This window comes from Talpa occidentalis, unplaced genomic scaffold (genome assembly GCF_014898055.3).
Source record: "Talpa occidentalis isolate TD23 unplaced genomic scaffold, MPIMG_talOcc4v2.1 talOcc4.4, whole genome shotgun sequence".
In the NCBI taxonomy this organism is placed as follows: Eukaryota; Metazoa; Chordata; class Mammalia; order Eulipotyphla; family Talpidae; genus Talpa; species Talpa occidentalis.
In genome coordinates, this window is record NW_023604295.1 from 137,502,671 (window position 1) to 137,517,945 (window position 15,275).

At 34.8% G+C, this 15,275-nt stretch overlaps 1 protein-coding gene across 2 annotated transcripts in view; it reads right to left on the bottom strand.

The window, feature by feature from the left end:
- The window catches only part of FBXO8 (F-box protein 8), a 36,780-nt gene that overhangs the window by 13,149 nt on the left and 8,356 nt on the right, over positions 1 to 15,275 (bottom strand). The window contains exons 2-4 of one of the 2 annotated variants that reach the window (XM_054701046.1): positions 8,790 to 8,927; positions 7,488 to 7,824; positions 4,659 to 4,785 (exon numbers count right to left, since the gene is read on the bottom strand). In XM_054701046.1, the coding sequence (XP_054557021.1) occupies positions 4,659 to 4,785; positions 7,488 to 7,816 (456 nt within the window). In that variant the 5' untranslated portion in view covers positions 7,817 to 7,824; positions 8,790 to 8,927. The remainder of the gene's footprint in view (positions 1 to 4,658; positions 4,786 to 7,487; positions 7,825 to 8,789; positions 8,928 to 15,275) is intronic. The other variant, XM_037526448.2, reaches the window with a different exon arrangement.

Below are 15,275 nucleotides of genomic sequence, written 5' to 3' on the forward strand. Positions count from 1 at the left end.
TACATTCTCTGTTCCTTCAAGTCAAAACACCCTAGTTGGCAGGGACAAGTGGACACTGCAGAGAGCAGATCATCAAACTGAGTGGAACAGTAGTAGTATTCCCAGATCCAGTTAGCTTGTAAGTGATGAGTTTGGGATTTAGTTATCTTTTTTTTTTTCTGCTATCAGGCATTGCGCAAGGATACACATCTTACTGTCTACCTGGCTTAGATTCTACTATTGACAATTAAGTTTTTCCTTGAGTAACTGATTTGGTGGAGAGATAAAGTCAAATTTCCAGGTCTATAGAACTAAGGATAAAATATCCAAAGGCAATACATTTCCAGACTAGAAAGCATCTTAGTGGCCTGCCAGTCTTCACTGGGAATACCCTTATTTTGTTAAGATTTAAAGTGTTAGTGTAGAGAATGAGATATCAAGGATGTACTGATGGGTGATCTGTTCTAAATTATTTGACAAGGATACTTATATCAATGTCTACCAGCAAGTTTCTGGGCTCAATATTGCTATTAGGTTTGTTACTTTACTCTTATTTTCTGAATACTTTCCCTCACACGTTAGGTGATGGTCAAAATCTAGACCACGGTGAAATCTCTCAATCTGTCAAAACTCAACTCTCAGTTTTATTCTTTTTGTACTAATACTATCAGACCAAAGAAAGAGGACAAGTAATTGTAGATCAATAGACTTTCACAAAGACAGAAGGTTACAGGTAAATATCATATAGCTGCTGGTGAACAACAGGGTATTCTAATCATTCAGTCTAGTGTCTATCCATTTATTCACACAGTTATGTTACAGATAATAGATACTAGCATATTCCAGAATATGATTCCTAGAATGTTACTTCACCTCCCACAAAAGGACAACATATCAAATAAACTTAAATAAACCACAGAACAACATCCTCCTCCTAGATATTCATAATGTGCATCAAAGTATTAAAGGTTTTAAAAACTTATTCTGTAAATCTGCCAATTATAACCTATTATGGTCAAATATATTAGACTAGTAACTCCTTTAACTATGTCTGTTATCCTATGAAGTAAATCATTCCAAAGAATACATTTGGGAAATGTTTATCTCTACACTCTGATGGCACCAATCAGTATTTTCTACCTCTAAGAATAAAAGTAAAAGTACCTTTTAATTACTGTTACCATGCTATGAAGTAACAATAATGAACATTTTGCAACTGTATATTGGAGCAAAAAGCCAGGAAGATTTAATAAGATACTCATGAGATCAATAAAAACTCTTGATCTTGAAATATAAACTCTTTAATTTTTAATATAAACTCTTGAAAGTATCTGAAGATACTTTCTATAATGAAGAACTCCTACAAATTCCCTGGATTATATTTTAACTGGCTCAACAAGAGAATGTCATTCCGAAAATATCTTGCTTATTATGCATTTCCATCTAAAACACGAGCAGGAGATCATATTTAAAGTGTTTCTCAAAACACATTCTATACCAGATCAATCTAATAAAGTGCAAAAAATTAAATGCACTATATCTTTCTCTAGAACACAGGAAAATGTGCTTATATAATTTAAGAAAGAGACTTTTTACCTGATCCCAATGATCATATTAATAAAAATACTTAAAAAATATATTTACACAGACAAATTAAACTTGTATTACAGTTAACCCATGTTCACTACCAATTTATCAGACTCTAAATGTAAGAATAACTATATCAAGAAAACAATACCAAATGGAGCACAAGAAATATAGTTTACGGGCTGGTAAGTAAAATGACTTCATTATAATACTACTAGTGGAATAAAACCAACACACGTAACTGGTACATGCAGGGGAGATACAGCCTAATGTCAACAGTTGTAGCACATTCCTTTACTAGAATGTGGTCACCCGCCACAAGTACACAAGCTCATGCACAAGATCAAGACTTTACATATAGCTGAGATCACAGTTTCATGCAGATAACAAGAGCGTGCCAGATCATCGTACCACAGCGTGTGCGGAAGTTCTCCCCCACCCCATGAGCCACTGCCAGCAGCTGCTGTGGAGTTTGGTTACCCATATCCGTGATATGCACGATGTCCTTTGGAGAATCTTGTTCCCTGTGGCTGTAAGTATTCTTATTTTTATAATATTTTAGTGATGTTTTGCTATCAAAATGTTAAGTACAGAACTAGAAATTATGGAAAAGTAGACTTTTTACAATACTGAACAATTATATACATCTCATCTCAGGTGCTTGCAATAAACACTACTTATATACCATCAAAACAAATTTACTTCCCAGGCTTAAATGAAACCAAAATAATACATATAGTAACAGTGCTCCACTGAGTAGGGAAAAAAATAACAAAAAAATATTACCTGATTTCTTTTAAAAATTTGGCAAAAATCATTCTAAGACGTGTATGATGTATAGCTCACACAGGTAAGTTCTAAATAAAAATAACTCTTAGGATAAATAATTCTCTCACATATTATTTTAAGTTTGAAGGTTTGAGTTGAATAAAAAATTAACCAAATCGACATTATTTGTAATTGACTACATTAGAAAGAAAGTATAGAACAGTCATTAAAATATTTTCCCTCATTTCGCTGTACCTACAGCGTACTTCAGTGTCTTCCTTTGCCTACTAATATTCTAAGTGAATTAGGGTAAAGGTAGACTGATATTTTGCTATTAGGTGACACCTGCTAAGTCACTAATGGTCATAAAAGCATAGAAGCAGAATTCTGGAGCCACAAGTCACCTGGAATGGTTCAGCTCTAGGCCTCTTAGCACTGTATGAACCCAGAATGGTGAGTTCGATGCTTCTGGAATACTCCAGCTTGTCTCTTAAATCAGGCCAGGGAGTGAAGAAAAAGAAAAATACAGCCAACTCTCAATAACAATAGGAGGTAGGATGGATAAGAAAATCTGAAGATCTAAAAATATTTTTAAATTAATAACTCCAATCTCCTCTCTTAGCAAATATGTATCTTGAAATTAAAAAAAAAAATCTGCCAGATTGAAAAAAAAAAAAAGGTTTTAATTTTACCTCTGTTCTCTGCCCCCCCCTCCAACACTAGAGGAGGTACTAACAAGAACTCTATAGTCTGATATATGTGGTTGCAAAGATGGAAACATATTTTGACATCCAGCTTTTCCTATTTGGATATTTAAAACTACTAATATCATATTTTGGCATATGAGGGCCTATCTATATTTTCATCTTTGCATAAAATGGATGACTTTATAATTTAAAGAAAGGTATTTCCTCAGTAAGGAATGATTACTTACCATAATCAGTATCAGCAGTTACATCCAACTTTCTGACTTTGTAAATCTACAACTCAGTACTTACCAAGTAACATTTTCCTTAGAATGTAACATTTGCAAGTGATATGAATTGAAGATGACAATTTTACTCATCATCAGTATAATTCATGACAGGAGCCAGTGTGCCTTAATAAACTGGATACAATAAGACTGGGGCTTGTAACAAGACTAACCTTTCCTGATTCCTATTGTATCTAGAGCAAAACATTGAACTATTCTGCTTCAGTTCTTCTCTGATAATAACCACTCAACTAACCCAAGAGACTAATACAAAATATATACCATGTTATCAAGTTTGTTACATGAATCATTTTAATTAGCAACGAGTAATGTCTAAGTCTAATAAACAAGAATCATGAACTCTGAATACAGGCCACTCTTTGCATACTGAGTGCAGCAGAATCTCTCACAGAGCACTGATGCCTTAGTGCAAGGTAAAAAAAGGGGCAATCCTTGCTGTTCCTACATAATTAGAATGAACTAGGATTTGACCCAAATTAAAATAAAAACAAGTGTATTTTATGACAAAAATCATCAGAAAAAAATTTTCAATAAAGGGTCAAGTTACAAAACTTAAATTTATCATATCCATTAATTTGCCTTCTAAAAAATGTTTGTTAGATTCCGGAAGTTAATATTATATTGGCTTTAAATATATAACTAAACTTTAACTTGTTATAAATCACTTAACTTTCATTAAAGTACCATTCTTCTATTTTCTGGTTAAAGGAGAAAAGAAATACCTTAATTTAAATATTTATATCTGGTTCACCACCAGTCCAATTCTAAAAAATATTTTGCATGAGTTAAACAGTCTTTAATATCTCTACAACAAAATTAAAAGTTTGCCAGTTAATTTTTCCCATTGAACGTAAGCTACCCAGAATCAATTTTATATAAGCAATTTCTGTGTCAACATGGAATTCCATTATTAAAAGCAATATTTAAGAACATTTTGATGTGTTGTTATGATCATCTCTGACAAAAGTAGCATCCTTATTAAGTAGAAACAATAGAACAGGAAGAAAATACTGCAGATAAAATTTGATGAACATATTTTGTGCTTGCCACTTATAATGGAGTACATATCCTTAATTAAGTGCACACGTCATGGAAACTGGCATACATACAAAGTGAGCAGGTAAAAGATCACTTTGTCACATGGTAAGGTCAGAGGAATGACCCTGTCATATACAATAACTTCAAATCTTGGGCTTCACGGTGATTGAAAAGGCATGTTCAGTGACCTGTTATTACTTACAAGTTTATAAATTAGAAAGGTGCAGTGAGAGAGTAATAAAGTCTGAGAGTAATAAAATAACTGTTACAAATACTTAAGTTCTTCACTTACCTCATCTGGATTAGCATTAAAGGTGAGGCTGCCTTCATCCAGCTGCATATACAATTTTCTAAAAGAAAATCCTAGAGGTGGGTTCTTATTGTATATGGAACAGTGACCCCAAGTGGATTTACACAAGCTGTAAAAGAGAAAAATATTACCAAAAATATTACTATATTTAACTTCCTAAGTTAAACATATATACATGTCATAAAAAGTAAAATGAAATAATAAAATTGGATCTTATTCTAAAATATAATTTTTTTAAATTCTGTAATTGTTTTTTATTAACTAAAGCATGATAGAACATTTTGCAATTTAGCAATTTTGATAGCCCGTAATAAATGTGAGTTACAAAGATGAATAGTATTTGTAAATGCTATCTGAAGTTAAATACAAGGTATTAATAATAACAGCAACATTTACCAATTGCTTACTAAGTACAAGACATTAATTAAAACATTTAGTAGGATTAACTTACTTAATCTTTACAACAATTCTATGTTGGACAAACAAATAAAGAAATATAGACATGATGAATAAAGAGTTGCCCAAGGTTACATGGCTAATTTGTGGAGAGACAGGATTTGCAGCTAACGAGTCTTGCTTCAGAGTTTGCAATCTGAACCAAGAAGTGAACCAGGATCTATTAACCTATGAGCACTAATGTGAAATAAAACTGAACGGAAATGGAGGGGGGGAGATTGCTGGGCAGAAGAGGAACTTCATTTTTTTTTTAAATAATGCATATTTAAGCAACAGGCAAATTAAGCACAAAAATAGTTACAACTTTTAACTGCAATATATACATCAAAAGGTGATATGAAGTACAGCTATTTTTAAGGCACTGTTTCAAAAACACTGGTTTTTCACTCTCACAGAGATACAAGATTGTTTAAAAATTCTATAAAATCTAAAATGCTGTCAGTTCATATGTGAAAACATGCAATTTCTATAGATTGGGAGAGCTGTTCAAACACTGTACAGATGTATTAGCTAGTTATTATTTGAAAGCTAAAGTTCTATCTTATTACAATACCTAGAAATTCAGCCCATGTATCAGAAATCATTAAATATAAGTGCATGGAGAATACTGAAATTATATTTTGATATTCTTTAACTAACCTGTCTCTAAATTGCCTGATTTTTGTGTATTAAAAAGCAACTACTTACAGAGACAAACACTAAAATCATTTTATTTTCTGACATTCATGATTGATTTTTGCCTCAAACTTCTCTTCTTCTCACACATACACAATGTATAGAAAAACAAGAAAATATTACTTTCTCAGCCTATAACATCAAAGGATAGGGTAAAATATCTAATTTAATGCAAGAATATCTTAATAATTTATATCTTTCCATTATTTTTACCAACCAAACAAAATAGTTGACTCTGAAACAGCAAATTTAATAACTTGTTTAGAAAATTACCAATATTTTAGCACTCTTTAGCATTTAACTTCTATTTCTAAGCAGTGTGAAAATAACAGAACCTCTCTACATTATGAATCAACATATCCAGGCCTTCCTGGTGGAGCAAGGGGTTAAGCACCCCACTATAAAGCAATCTGCAACCTCTGCAGCAAGAGTTGGATCCCCGGCTGGCCAGGGAGCAACCCACATGGCGCAGCCGACCTTTCCTGACTTGCCCACTGCTCCCCTCAGCAGTGTACTTCAGTCAATCTGCCTGTTCTGTTCCCCACTCTGTCTCTGGAGAATCCTATCACCCCCCACATTTCTGGCCTGTACCCCAGCTCTTGTATGCATAAATAAATAAATCTTTAAAAAAAAAAAATCAACACAGCCAAAGTTAAAATAAAAATGATTCTTTAATTTAAAATAGAAGCAATTTACCACTATGAAAAAAAATCCAAGTGTCATAAAAATAGGTATAATTGCACGGTAAACAATAAAGGAAGCACTTCTTTCAGAAATAACAATCTAGACTTAAACCTCAAATGAAGATTACATTGTGATTGTGTTCCAATAAGCATAGAAATAAACTTTTCTAAGTTCAAACACAGAAATACAAATTAAGTTTTCTGGAACTATAATATGCAGAGAAACAATTACCATAAAGAATGAATCATTTTTAAAGTATTTTCACTTTCTCTGATATTAAAAAATAGCTAAAATGTGTCAATAAGTAAACACAGAGACATACTTCATTTGCAACCAATGAAAACAGTGTGATTTGGAGAATATTTACTGATTTTTTAAAATTCCCATTTCATATGGGAAGCATAATCCAAACCAGGGATGTAGACACTTTACAACTGGAATCAAAAATTCTCACTTCATAACTTATATTTTCAGAATAGACTAACAATTTGTAATTTATAATAAACATTGTTTTGTTTTGCGTAGAAAAACTGGGGTGCAGGCAAGAGCTATGGGGGGTGAGAGGATTCCCAGAGACAGGGTAGGGAGCAGAACAGGTGGATCTACTGAAATACACTGCTGAGGGGAGCAGCAAGCGAGACAGGAGAGGTCTGCTGTGCCATATGTGGGTCACCTCCCTGGTGGGGATCGAACTCCGGCCATAGAGGTGTTAACACTGAGACTTAACTCCTAGGCCACAAGGGAGGCCCTAAACACATCTTGATTGGCAAGCTCTCCTCCGATGGTGATGTCATGTTCTTTTACACTGTCCTTTCCTAACATCTAATTTGACTGTGGCAGCTATATTTTTCCAGATTTTTTTACACAAAACAACGCAAAGTATAAGCACAAGTTAAAAAGAAACATTTCAAAGTACATATAAATCTATTATAAAGAGACTATTTAAGCATGATTATGTTAAGAGATACCTGACCCATGCTGTCAGGCTCAACTTACCCTTGCCAGAGAAGTTCATCGTTAGCAAGGTCTTGCCAAACACACGAAGCTAAGCAGAGGTCAGTTGCATTCAGGTAGGACAAGATGGTAAAGCTTAGCTCGGGAGGCAACATTTCTAAGTTAATGAATCCTTCCTGTTCTTTAGATTTCCTTGCCTTTAAAAGATGGTATATATCAATGCCTCCTTGGACTTGTTTACGATGACTGCTGTTGGAAATGTTGCTGGCAGCCATTCTCCTGCTCTGCTCTCTGCTGAGGTAGCCTTGCTCACTATAACCTTCTTGCTGTAGCTGCTGGTTTCTGGCCACTCTCCACAGCCCCTGACCCATCTGCAAGCCTGGGAGAAAGCCAGAAAGCAATAAGGTTACATTAATAAAGCAACCCATCTTTCCCAATGGTACAACAAATCTCTCAAGAAACATTCATTTCCCAGAATTAAAATTCCTCTTTGAAGCATATTAAAAGGAGCAGTGCATTAAACAGAATAGTTGGAACATCCTAAATGCAAAACTTGGACAAAGTTTCAGAATTAATTAGTTTGATCATCACCTTTATTCCAGTGTGCTAGCTACTTTTAAAGTCCACAGGTGACATAATCATTTTTCACATGGTAAAGATTTAAAAGTTACTCATGTCCTAAAGACTCTTACAAATTATAATTATGTGGACTTATGGGCCAGTATTAAATACGGCTCTGATCAGAGCACAAGACTTTAGTTAAAAGGCCTCTAGACCCTGGTTTTTATCACAACTCAGGCTAAGCTAAGCTAGACCCTTTTAACCAAACTCCCAGATGCATAACAGCTGTTAAACAGGCTTTTAGTTTAATTCTTGCCAGTCTACACTTATGTTGTAGACTGTAATAAAATGTAACATAGGCCCTGAAGTCTAATTCGGAAACCTTATAAATTAGACACCTAGAACTCCATGATAAATAGCTCAGTAATGACCATTGGTTTTGTTGCTTTGACTAAGAGACATATTTAGAGTAATTTTCCAATTCTTCCTCATACAGCCCTATGGACTGAACAGAGGTTCCTGGGAAAAGGCAGATAGAGAGTGTGTGTGTTGCTCCGTCTCTTCACCTCCAGGTGCCCCGCAACCTGAACAGGTCTGCATTTGTCTGTTATAAACACTGGACTTCTTCACATACAAATATTTAGAAAACAAGTGACCTAGGGCCTCCCTGGTAGTGCAGCGGTTGAGCACTGGGTTGCAAAGCTGCCCGCAGCCTCTGCAGCACCGGTTTGATCCCCGGCTGCTCCCCGGCCATCAGAGGAGGGTCCCACATGGCACACAGACCTCTCCTGCCGCCCGCTGCTCCCCTCAGCAGTGTGCTTCTGTCCTTCTGCCTGTTCTGCTCCCCACTCTGGCTCTGGTGAATTCTCTCACCCTCCCGCGCTTCTGACTGTACCCAGTGCTTGTAGAAAATAAATAAATCTAAAAAAAAAAAAGAAAAAAGAAAACAATTGACCTAGACTTCCTATTTGATCTTGATTTTACATATGTAACTTTTCCTGAGCAAATAAATTCGTTGAGAAAATTTGTAACAGAATTGTAAACTAATACAAGTAATTACTTTGATTTACAAACAAAATTTTTTGTTTTATAAACCCAGGTTGACTACTAGTGTGTGTGTATTTAAAAACTGGCAAAAAGCTGCTACAATCATTAAATTGCATAGCATGACCTAGCTTTAAGTAAGATTTTGTTTTAATGTGCTATTTATAATAAGGACTAACAAAAAACAAAGTAAAAAACAAATCACGGTTACCAGAAACATGAAAATTATCAGAAATAAATTGAAAGCATGATCCATATGTGTTTACTAAGTTAGTCGCTGTTGTTAGGATAATGGTGAATATAACAGATCACTTTTTTATCAAAACATTCCAACTAATTTGTAACTCTTCCTCCTGAAAACAGACTGCTCGGATCCCAGCAGCTCAAGTTATAAAGGGGCAGAGGGCACAAAAAGAAGGGACGTATTAATGATTCTTAAATACGGAAATTTGTTTTTGCAAAGAAGCCACAGAAGATAAACTTTTCTTCCTATAACACAAACTAATTAATGGTATGTTCCTAGACTAGTGGTTAAGCTATTTAATTATTTTATTATTTCTTGTCATAGAGTATTAAGAAAAGGAAAAGTTAAGTCATAAGTGGGGAAAATTTTTTTTAAAAAACACACATCAGGGCCTCCCCCGTGGTGCAGCGCAGCGGTTGAGCGCTGGGTTGCGAAGCTGCCCGCAGCCTCTGCAGCGCTGGTTCAATTCCTGGCTGCTCCCTGGCCACCGGAGGAGGGACCCACATGGCGCGCAGACCTCTCCTGCCGCCCGCTGCTCCCCTCAGCAGTGTACTTCTGTCCTTCTGCCTGCTCTTCTCCCCGCTCTGGCTCTGGTAAATTCTCTCACCCTCCCGCGCTTCTGACTGTACCCAGTGCATGTATTAACAAAACAAACAAATAAATAAATAAAATAAAATAAAAGCATGCCTATATAAAAATAAAAAAAAATAAAAAAAATTTAAAAAAATAAAAAAAAAAAACACATCAGATAAAGGACTAGTTAGCCAAAATATACAAAGAATTCTTAAAATTTAACAATAAGCAAACAACCCACTTAAAAAAAAAAAAAATCAGGTGATCTGAAGAGACACCTCACCAGAAAAGATATATAGACAGAAAATAAGAATATGATAAGATGCTTTGTACATCAGGGCATTAGAGAATCACAAATTACAATGATATACTACTACACTTCTATCAAAATGGCTGAAATCCAAAACTTTGACAACACCCTTCTGGCAAGGGTGTGGGAACACAAAATGATACCCACTTTGCAAGACAGTTTGGGAGTTTCCTATTACAAAGCAAAACACACTTTTGTTCTATCACCCAGCATTCATGCTCCCTGGTATTTATCCAAATAAGTCAAAAACTTAAAAACCTATATGCATAGTTTATAGTAGCTTTAATCATAATTATCAATATTTGTAAATAACCAATATTTTCTTTAGTAGGTGAACAGATGAACTGTGGTATATCCATACAATAGATTTAGTTTTAAAAAGAAATGAGCTATAAAGACACAGAGGAACTTTTAATGCATATTACTAAGAGAAAGCAGCCAATCTGAAAAGGTCACATAATGTATCTAACTCCAACTATATGACATTCTGGGAAAGGCAAAATTACAGAGACCAAAAATAATTAAAACAGAAAAAAAAATACGGAAAAAAAAAATTGTAAGGAGTTTTATGTTTGATTAATGTTTAAATGTGCCATGTTGCATTATAAGTACAAGTTTTGACCAAAGTATAACATTTTCAGACTCACAGTCAGAAAGGAAGGTATTTTATTTTCACATGGCTAATTCTGTTAAACTTAGCAAGCAAATATCCAGGGATCACACTGATTACTTAGCTCATTTTGCATTAACTGTTGTCATTTTAGACAATTAAATTATTCTTCTCTTTTGTTTTTGTGCAACTTAAAGGTAGATAATCAAAATGGTAACTACGGTATTTGATGTCTTGACACTTTTATGGCATTTATTATCAATTTCTTTGTATTTTCACTACTGCATCTTTCCAGTGGCATATGGTTAGGCATCTGTTGTTACTCTCCAGGATGTTGCTAGGGAACCCGGAATCAGGGTGATTTCTCTGGCTCTGGACTTTAATGGGGATCACTTAAACTGAGAGCACTGGTTAATGTGATTCAAAAGGCATCCAGAAGGCAGAAAGAGGTAAAGCCAATAGTTGGTTCTTAAGGAAAAAAAAAAAAGAAAGCAAATAATCCAAACTTGATGGGGAGGATAGAGGCTGAAGCTCAGGTACACATAATTCAGACAAAGAGAACCACAAGATTATGCCTCATTTTAAAATTTCCCTACAGATAAATAATAGTACAAATTGCTCTTTGGAGACTTCCTTTTCCCTTTGAAGCAGTTACTGATAATGGGTAAGAACCCAGTATGACAAATCACTTGAGGAAGATTAATATCATAAGCTTATCCTTTGGAGTAAAGCAAGGGTCTCCTTAATGTTCCCTCACCACTCCCAATCTTCCCTGGGGAAACAGGGGGGTAAATTGTAGGCGGAACTGTCGGAAAATTGATAAAATTCTCAGAACATCCACTGCAGAAGCTGTGAAGTCAGTCATGAGGCCTGGAAGCATAGTGCTGTGGACTCTGAAATCAGACGGACTTGAGTTTACATCTGGGCTCTATAGGGGGGATTTGCTTGACTACTCTAAGTTTTCGTTTCTTCATATATAATATGAAAATACAATAATGAAAATACCTTTAGCTCAACAGCCTGTTGTATTAAATAATGCACATAAAATCTATTACAAAGCTAATAATCAATAAAATGATAGCCATTAGTTTATTTTGACAAAATTATATTTTCCTAATGTGGAAATGATGCGCACCCTGGCAAAGCCTATTTAATGATACTTCAATCGTCCTGATGTTCTGCCTGCTGAAGAAACTCATCTTTCTTGTGGATGATGGCTTCCTAAGATTTAGTTATCTGGTATTTCATTCATGATTATTTGTTTTCCATAAATGCTGTTCTTTTATATGCATGTTCTGACCAAACCAAACCAAGCCAAAAAAAAAGCCTATGCTATATTTCACAAAAAATTTCAAAACTCAGAATGCCTCGTAATAGTGCCAGTAGCAAGGCATGAAATAAGTTCTTGCGTTATCATTCGCAATCTGTCAACATCTAGCTCTAAAGGAGATATTAAATATGATTCAGTTTCATCATGGGTTCTTGCATGGTTTCAAATTCTTGCAAATGGGCATTCAAACCCGTCAAAAACAGATTTCAAAATACAAACTTTTTAATCTTAAAGTTTTACAAGATCTTGGTATGTTTTCCAACACTAAAACAATACTATAAAAACATACCATGCTCCATCATTTGGGCAAAAAAATTAAGCTGCATGATGAAATCACTGAATATGTAGCTTCAAATTGAAAACAAAATATAAAAGTTTTTGCATTTGAAATAACTAGTTTTGATGTAAATATGAATTTTGGGATAAAAGTATTACTGATATTTGCTATTTGATCAGTAGAGGAAAAATCATTATTTCTTGGAAATAGCATTTATTCTCCTAAGAGAATAATTAATCTACTTCATGTAAAATAAAATAAATACAATCAATTCTTGCGATTTACAGTAATGATGTTCTATAAAGTCACAGTAAACAGTGAATCAGTGAGTACTGAGCCACAAGGGGAAATACAGGATTAGGTCCCTGTAAGCTTCTGGTCACATTTTTGCCAATTGATGAGTACATAATCACGTTTTATGTGTGCTTCTGCTTAAAGACACCTTATTTAATATATACTGCTAGTTCACTGACACTGACCTCACCAATCCTGAATGATGCTTACTGTACACACCTAGTCGCGTATCTGTGAAGAACCCCACAGTCTTCTTGCACTTACTAGACAGCACTTCAGCACTAAGCTTGGGGCCATTTAAGCAGAAAAATCACCAACAATAATCATAAAAAGTATGGAAAACGTTTATAAACTAAATAGACAATGAAAGGACACTTGTTTATAACATGAGAGCTAAGACAAGAAGGAGAGAATGGACTTGCTCCACTCCAGTAGGGAAACTGTGCCTCCACAGACTTTTTTGCTTTGCACAAGTCTGAAAATGACCATAAAAGTGCCAGGGTATTGACTTGGGGGATACAGATGAATTTCAGTGAGCAGTTAATTTTACAAATACAAAATGTAAAAATAATGAGTCCTGAATATAAATTAATACAATTTAACATGCCCCATGCCTTTTCTTCCACTCTTTGATTTATTTTGTTTATCTTCTTTATCATGGTCAGAGGATCTATAAAATTCTTTCTAAAGTAGCTTCAAAGTCAAATCAAAGATATTTTCTCCTGGTCTCCAGAAGCAGAAACTGTAGTTCATTATTTATCATCTGAGAGAAATAAACAAAATTTTCATAATTATTTATACCACAAAGGAAAAAGTATACTAACAATAGATTCTACAGATGATTTAAATGTTGAAATTCTTCTTTTCAGAAGAAAAATATTGGGTGGAGGGCAGAGAAGTCAAGGCAAACAGGATGATATTTACTCCTTATTTGTCCATGCTATAAAAATGCTACTCAACCACAGATTTAGATATAACTTAGTAAATGGAAATTTACACTTTACAGAGAATGATTAGTACAAAATACATCTTGGAATCCCTTTGTAAACTGGATAAAGAATAGAAGCAACGGTCAAATAGGCAAATGAACACTATTCAAGATTTTCTATTTTTCTAGAATTATGCAAACAGGTATCAATTTAATTAATCCTGAACATTTTGATACAGTAGTCAAGTAATGCTCCTTGAATCTTAGAGATATCACATACTATTTTAAGGGCAAAATATTTATGTTCAACTCTGCACTATTTGCAAATGCACTCATGGGGCATGCTAATGGGAGCGGACTCAGAGCCTGGCACTGACTATTCAACAGAGACTGGTAAGCAAACTGAATGGTTTGGAACACTCACTGGTCCTGGGGATAAATGTGCCCTATCAGCTGAGAGTTAGTTTATTCATTTAATTTCACACACATACAGAATTTCATTTTGGTGCTTACTGTCATATTTTACTTAACTTCTGTTCAAATGTAACTTTCTGTTCCTAAAGTCCCACGCTGCCATGGCATGGTGGCTGCTGTGATGACATAAATAGAAACTAACATAATTTTAGGAAGATTCCAACAATCTTTAAATATAACAAAGTCCTTGGAGATTATTTACCAAGAAGCATGCATTAGCCTTCTAGCTTAGCTAAAGATACCCCTATGGAGCAAACAGCCAGTATCACCTGTAGATGATCTGTACTACCTGTACGAGACAGTATTTCAGACATGATAAAACAGGTGTTATGCATATGGTGTTTTTCCTTCCAAGAAAAGCTCTCCTGGCATTAAATTGCTTAATTTTAATGTTCTAAATGCAAATTATTTGAGTCCATGTCAACATGGTTTTGGGACTAAGTTTCAAGCCAGGATCTGGATAAAAATAAATGTAGGGTACCATCTTATTATCATGATTGTTATTTATAAGCTAGCAGCTGGAGAGCACATAGAACATACTTTTTAATTACAAAAAGAAATGAATACATCAGACAGCATTTAACCAAATGATCAAAATTAACATTTATAAGAGACACATGGATATCATGTGCCTCTGATATGACAGCCAAGGACACAGCATCAAATACAGTATTCCAGCCAAAAATGTAAAACCTGAATCTGATCAGGAGGGATATGGGAGAAACCAAATGCAGTGTGTCAATAGATTTTTTTCCCTTCAAAATGCTAATAAATACTGACTGTGCCAAGGGCTATTTAAGTTTATATATATGATTTCATTTTAATCCTCACAACCACCCTAATTGATGAATATTACTATACTAATTTTTTATTCAAGGACTGGTGAGCCAGAGAGATAAGCAGCTGTGTGTGATCTCTCACAGTTGGCAGATGGAAACTCTGGGATTCAAATTCAGGTCTAAGCAAGTCCAAAGCTTTTTTATTCTTTCTTTTTTCTCAAAGCTTTTATTCTTAACCACCAAACCTCATGCCAGGGTTGTCAGAGTCCACGGATGGCGAAGGCGTCTACCATCTGTTTCTTCATCACTGGCTCCCATCTTGTACCTCTCTCACCCTTTATTACCGTCACTGCTGTTCTCAGCTGCAGCTTCTCTTTGAGGCTACTGTTCTTCCAGAAAGCACATA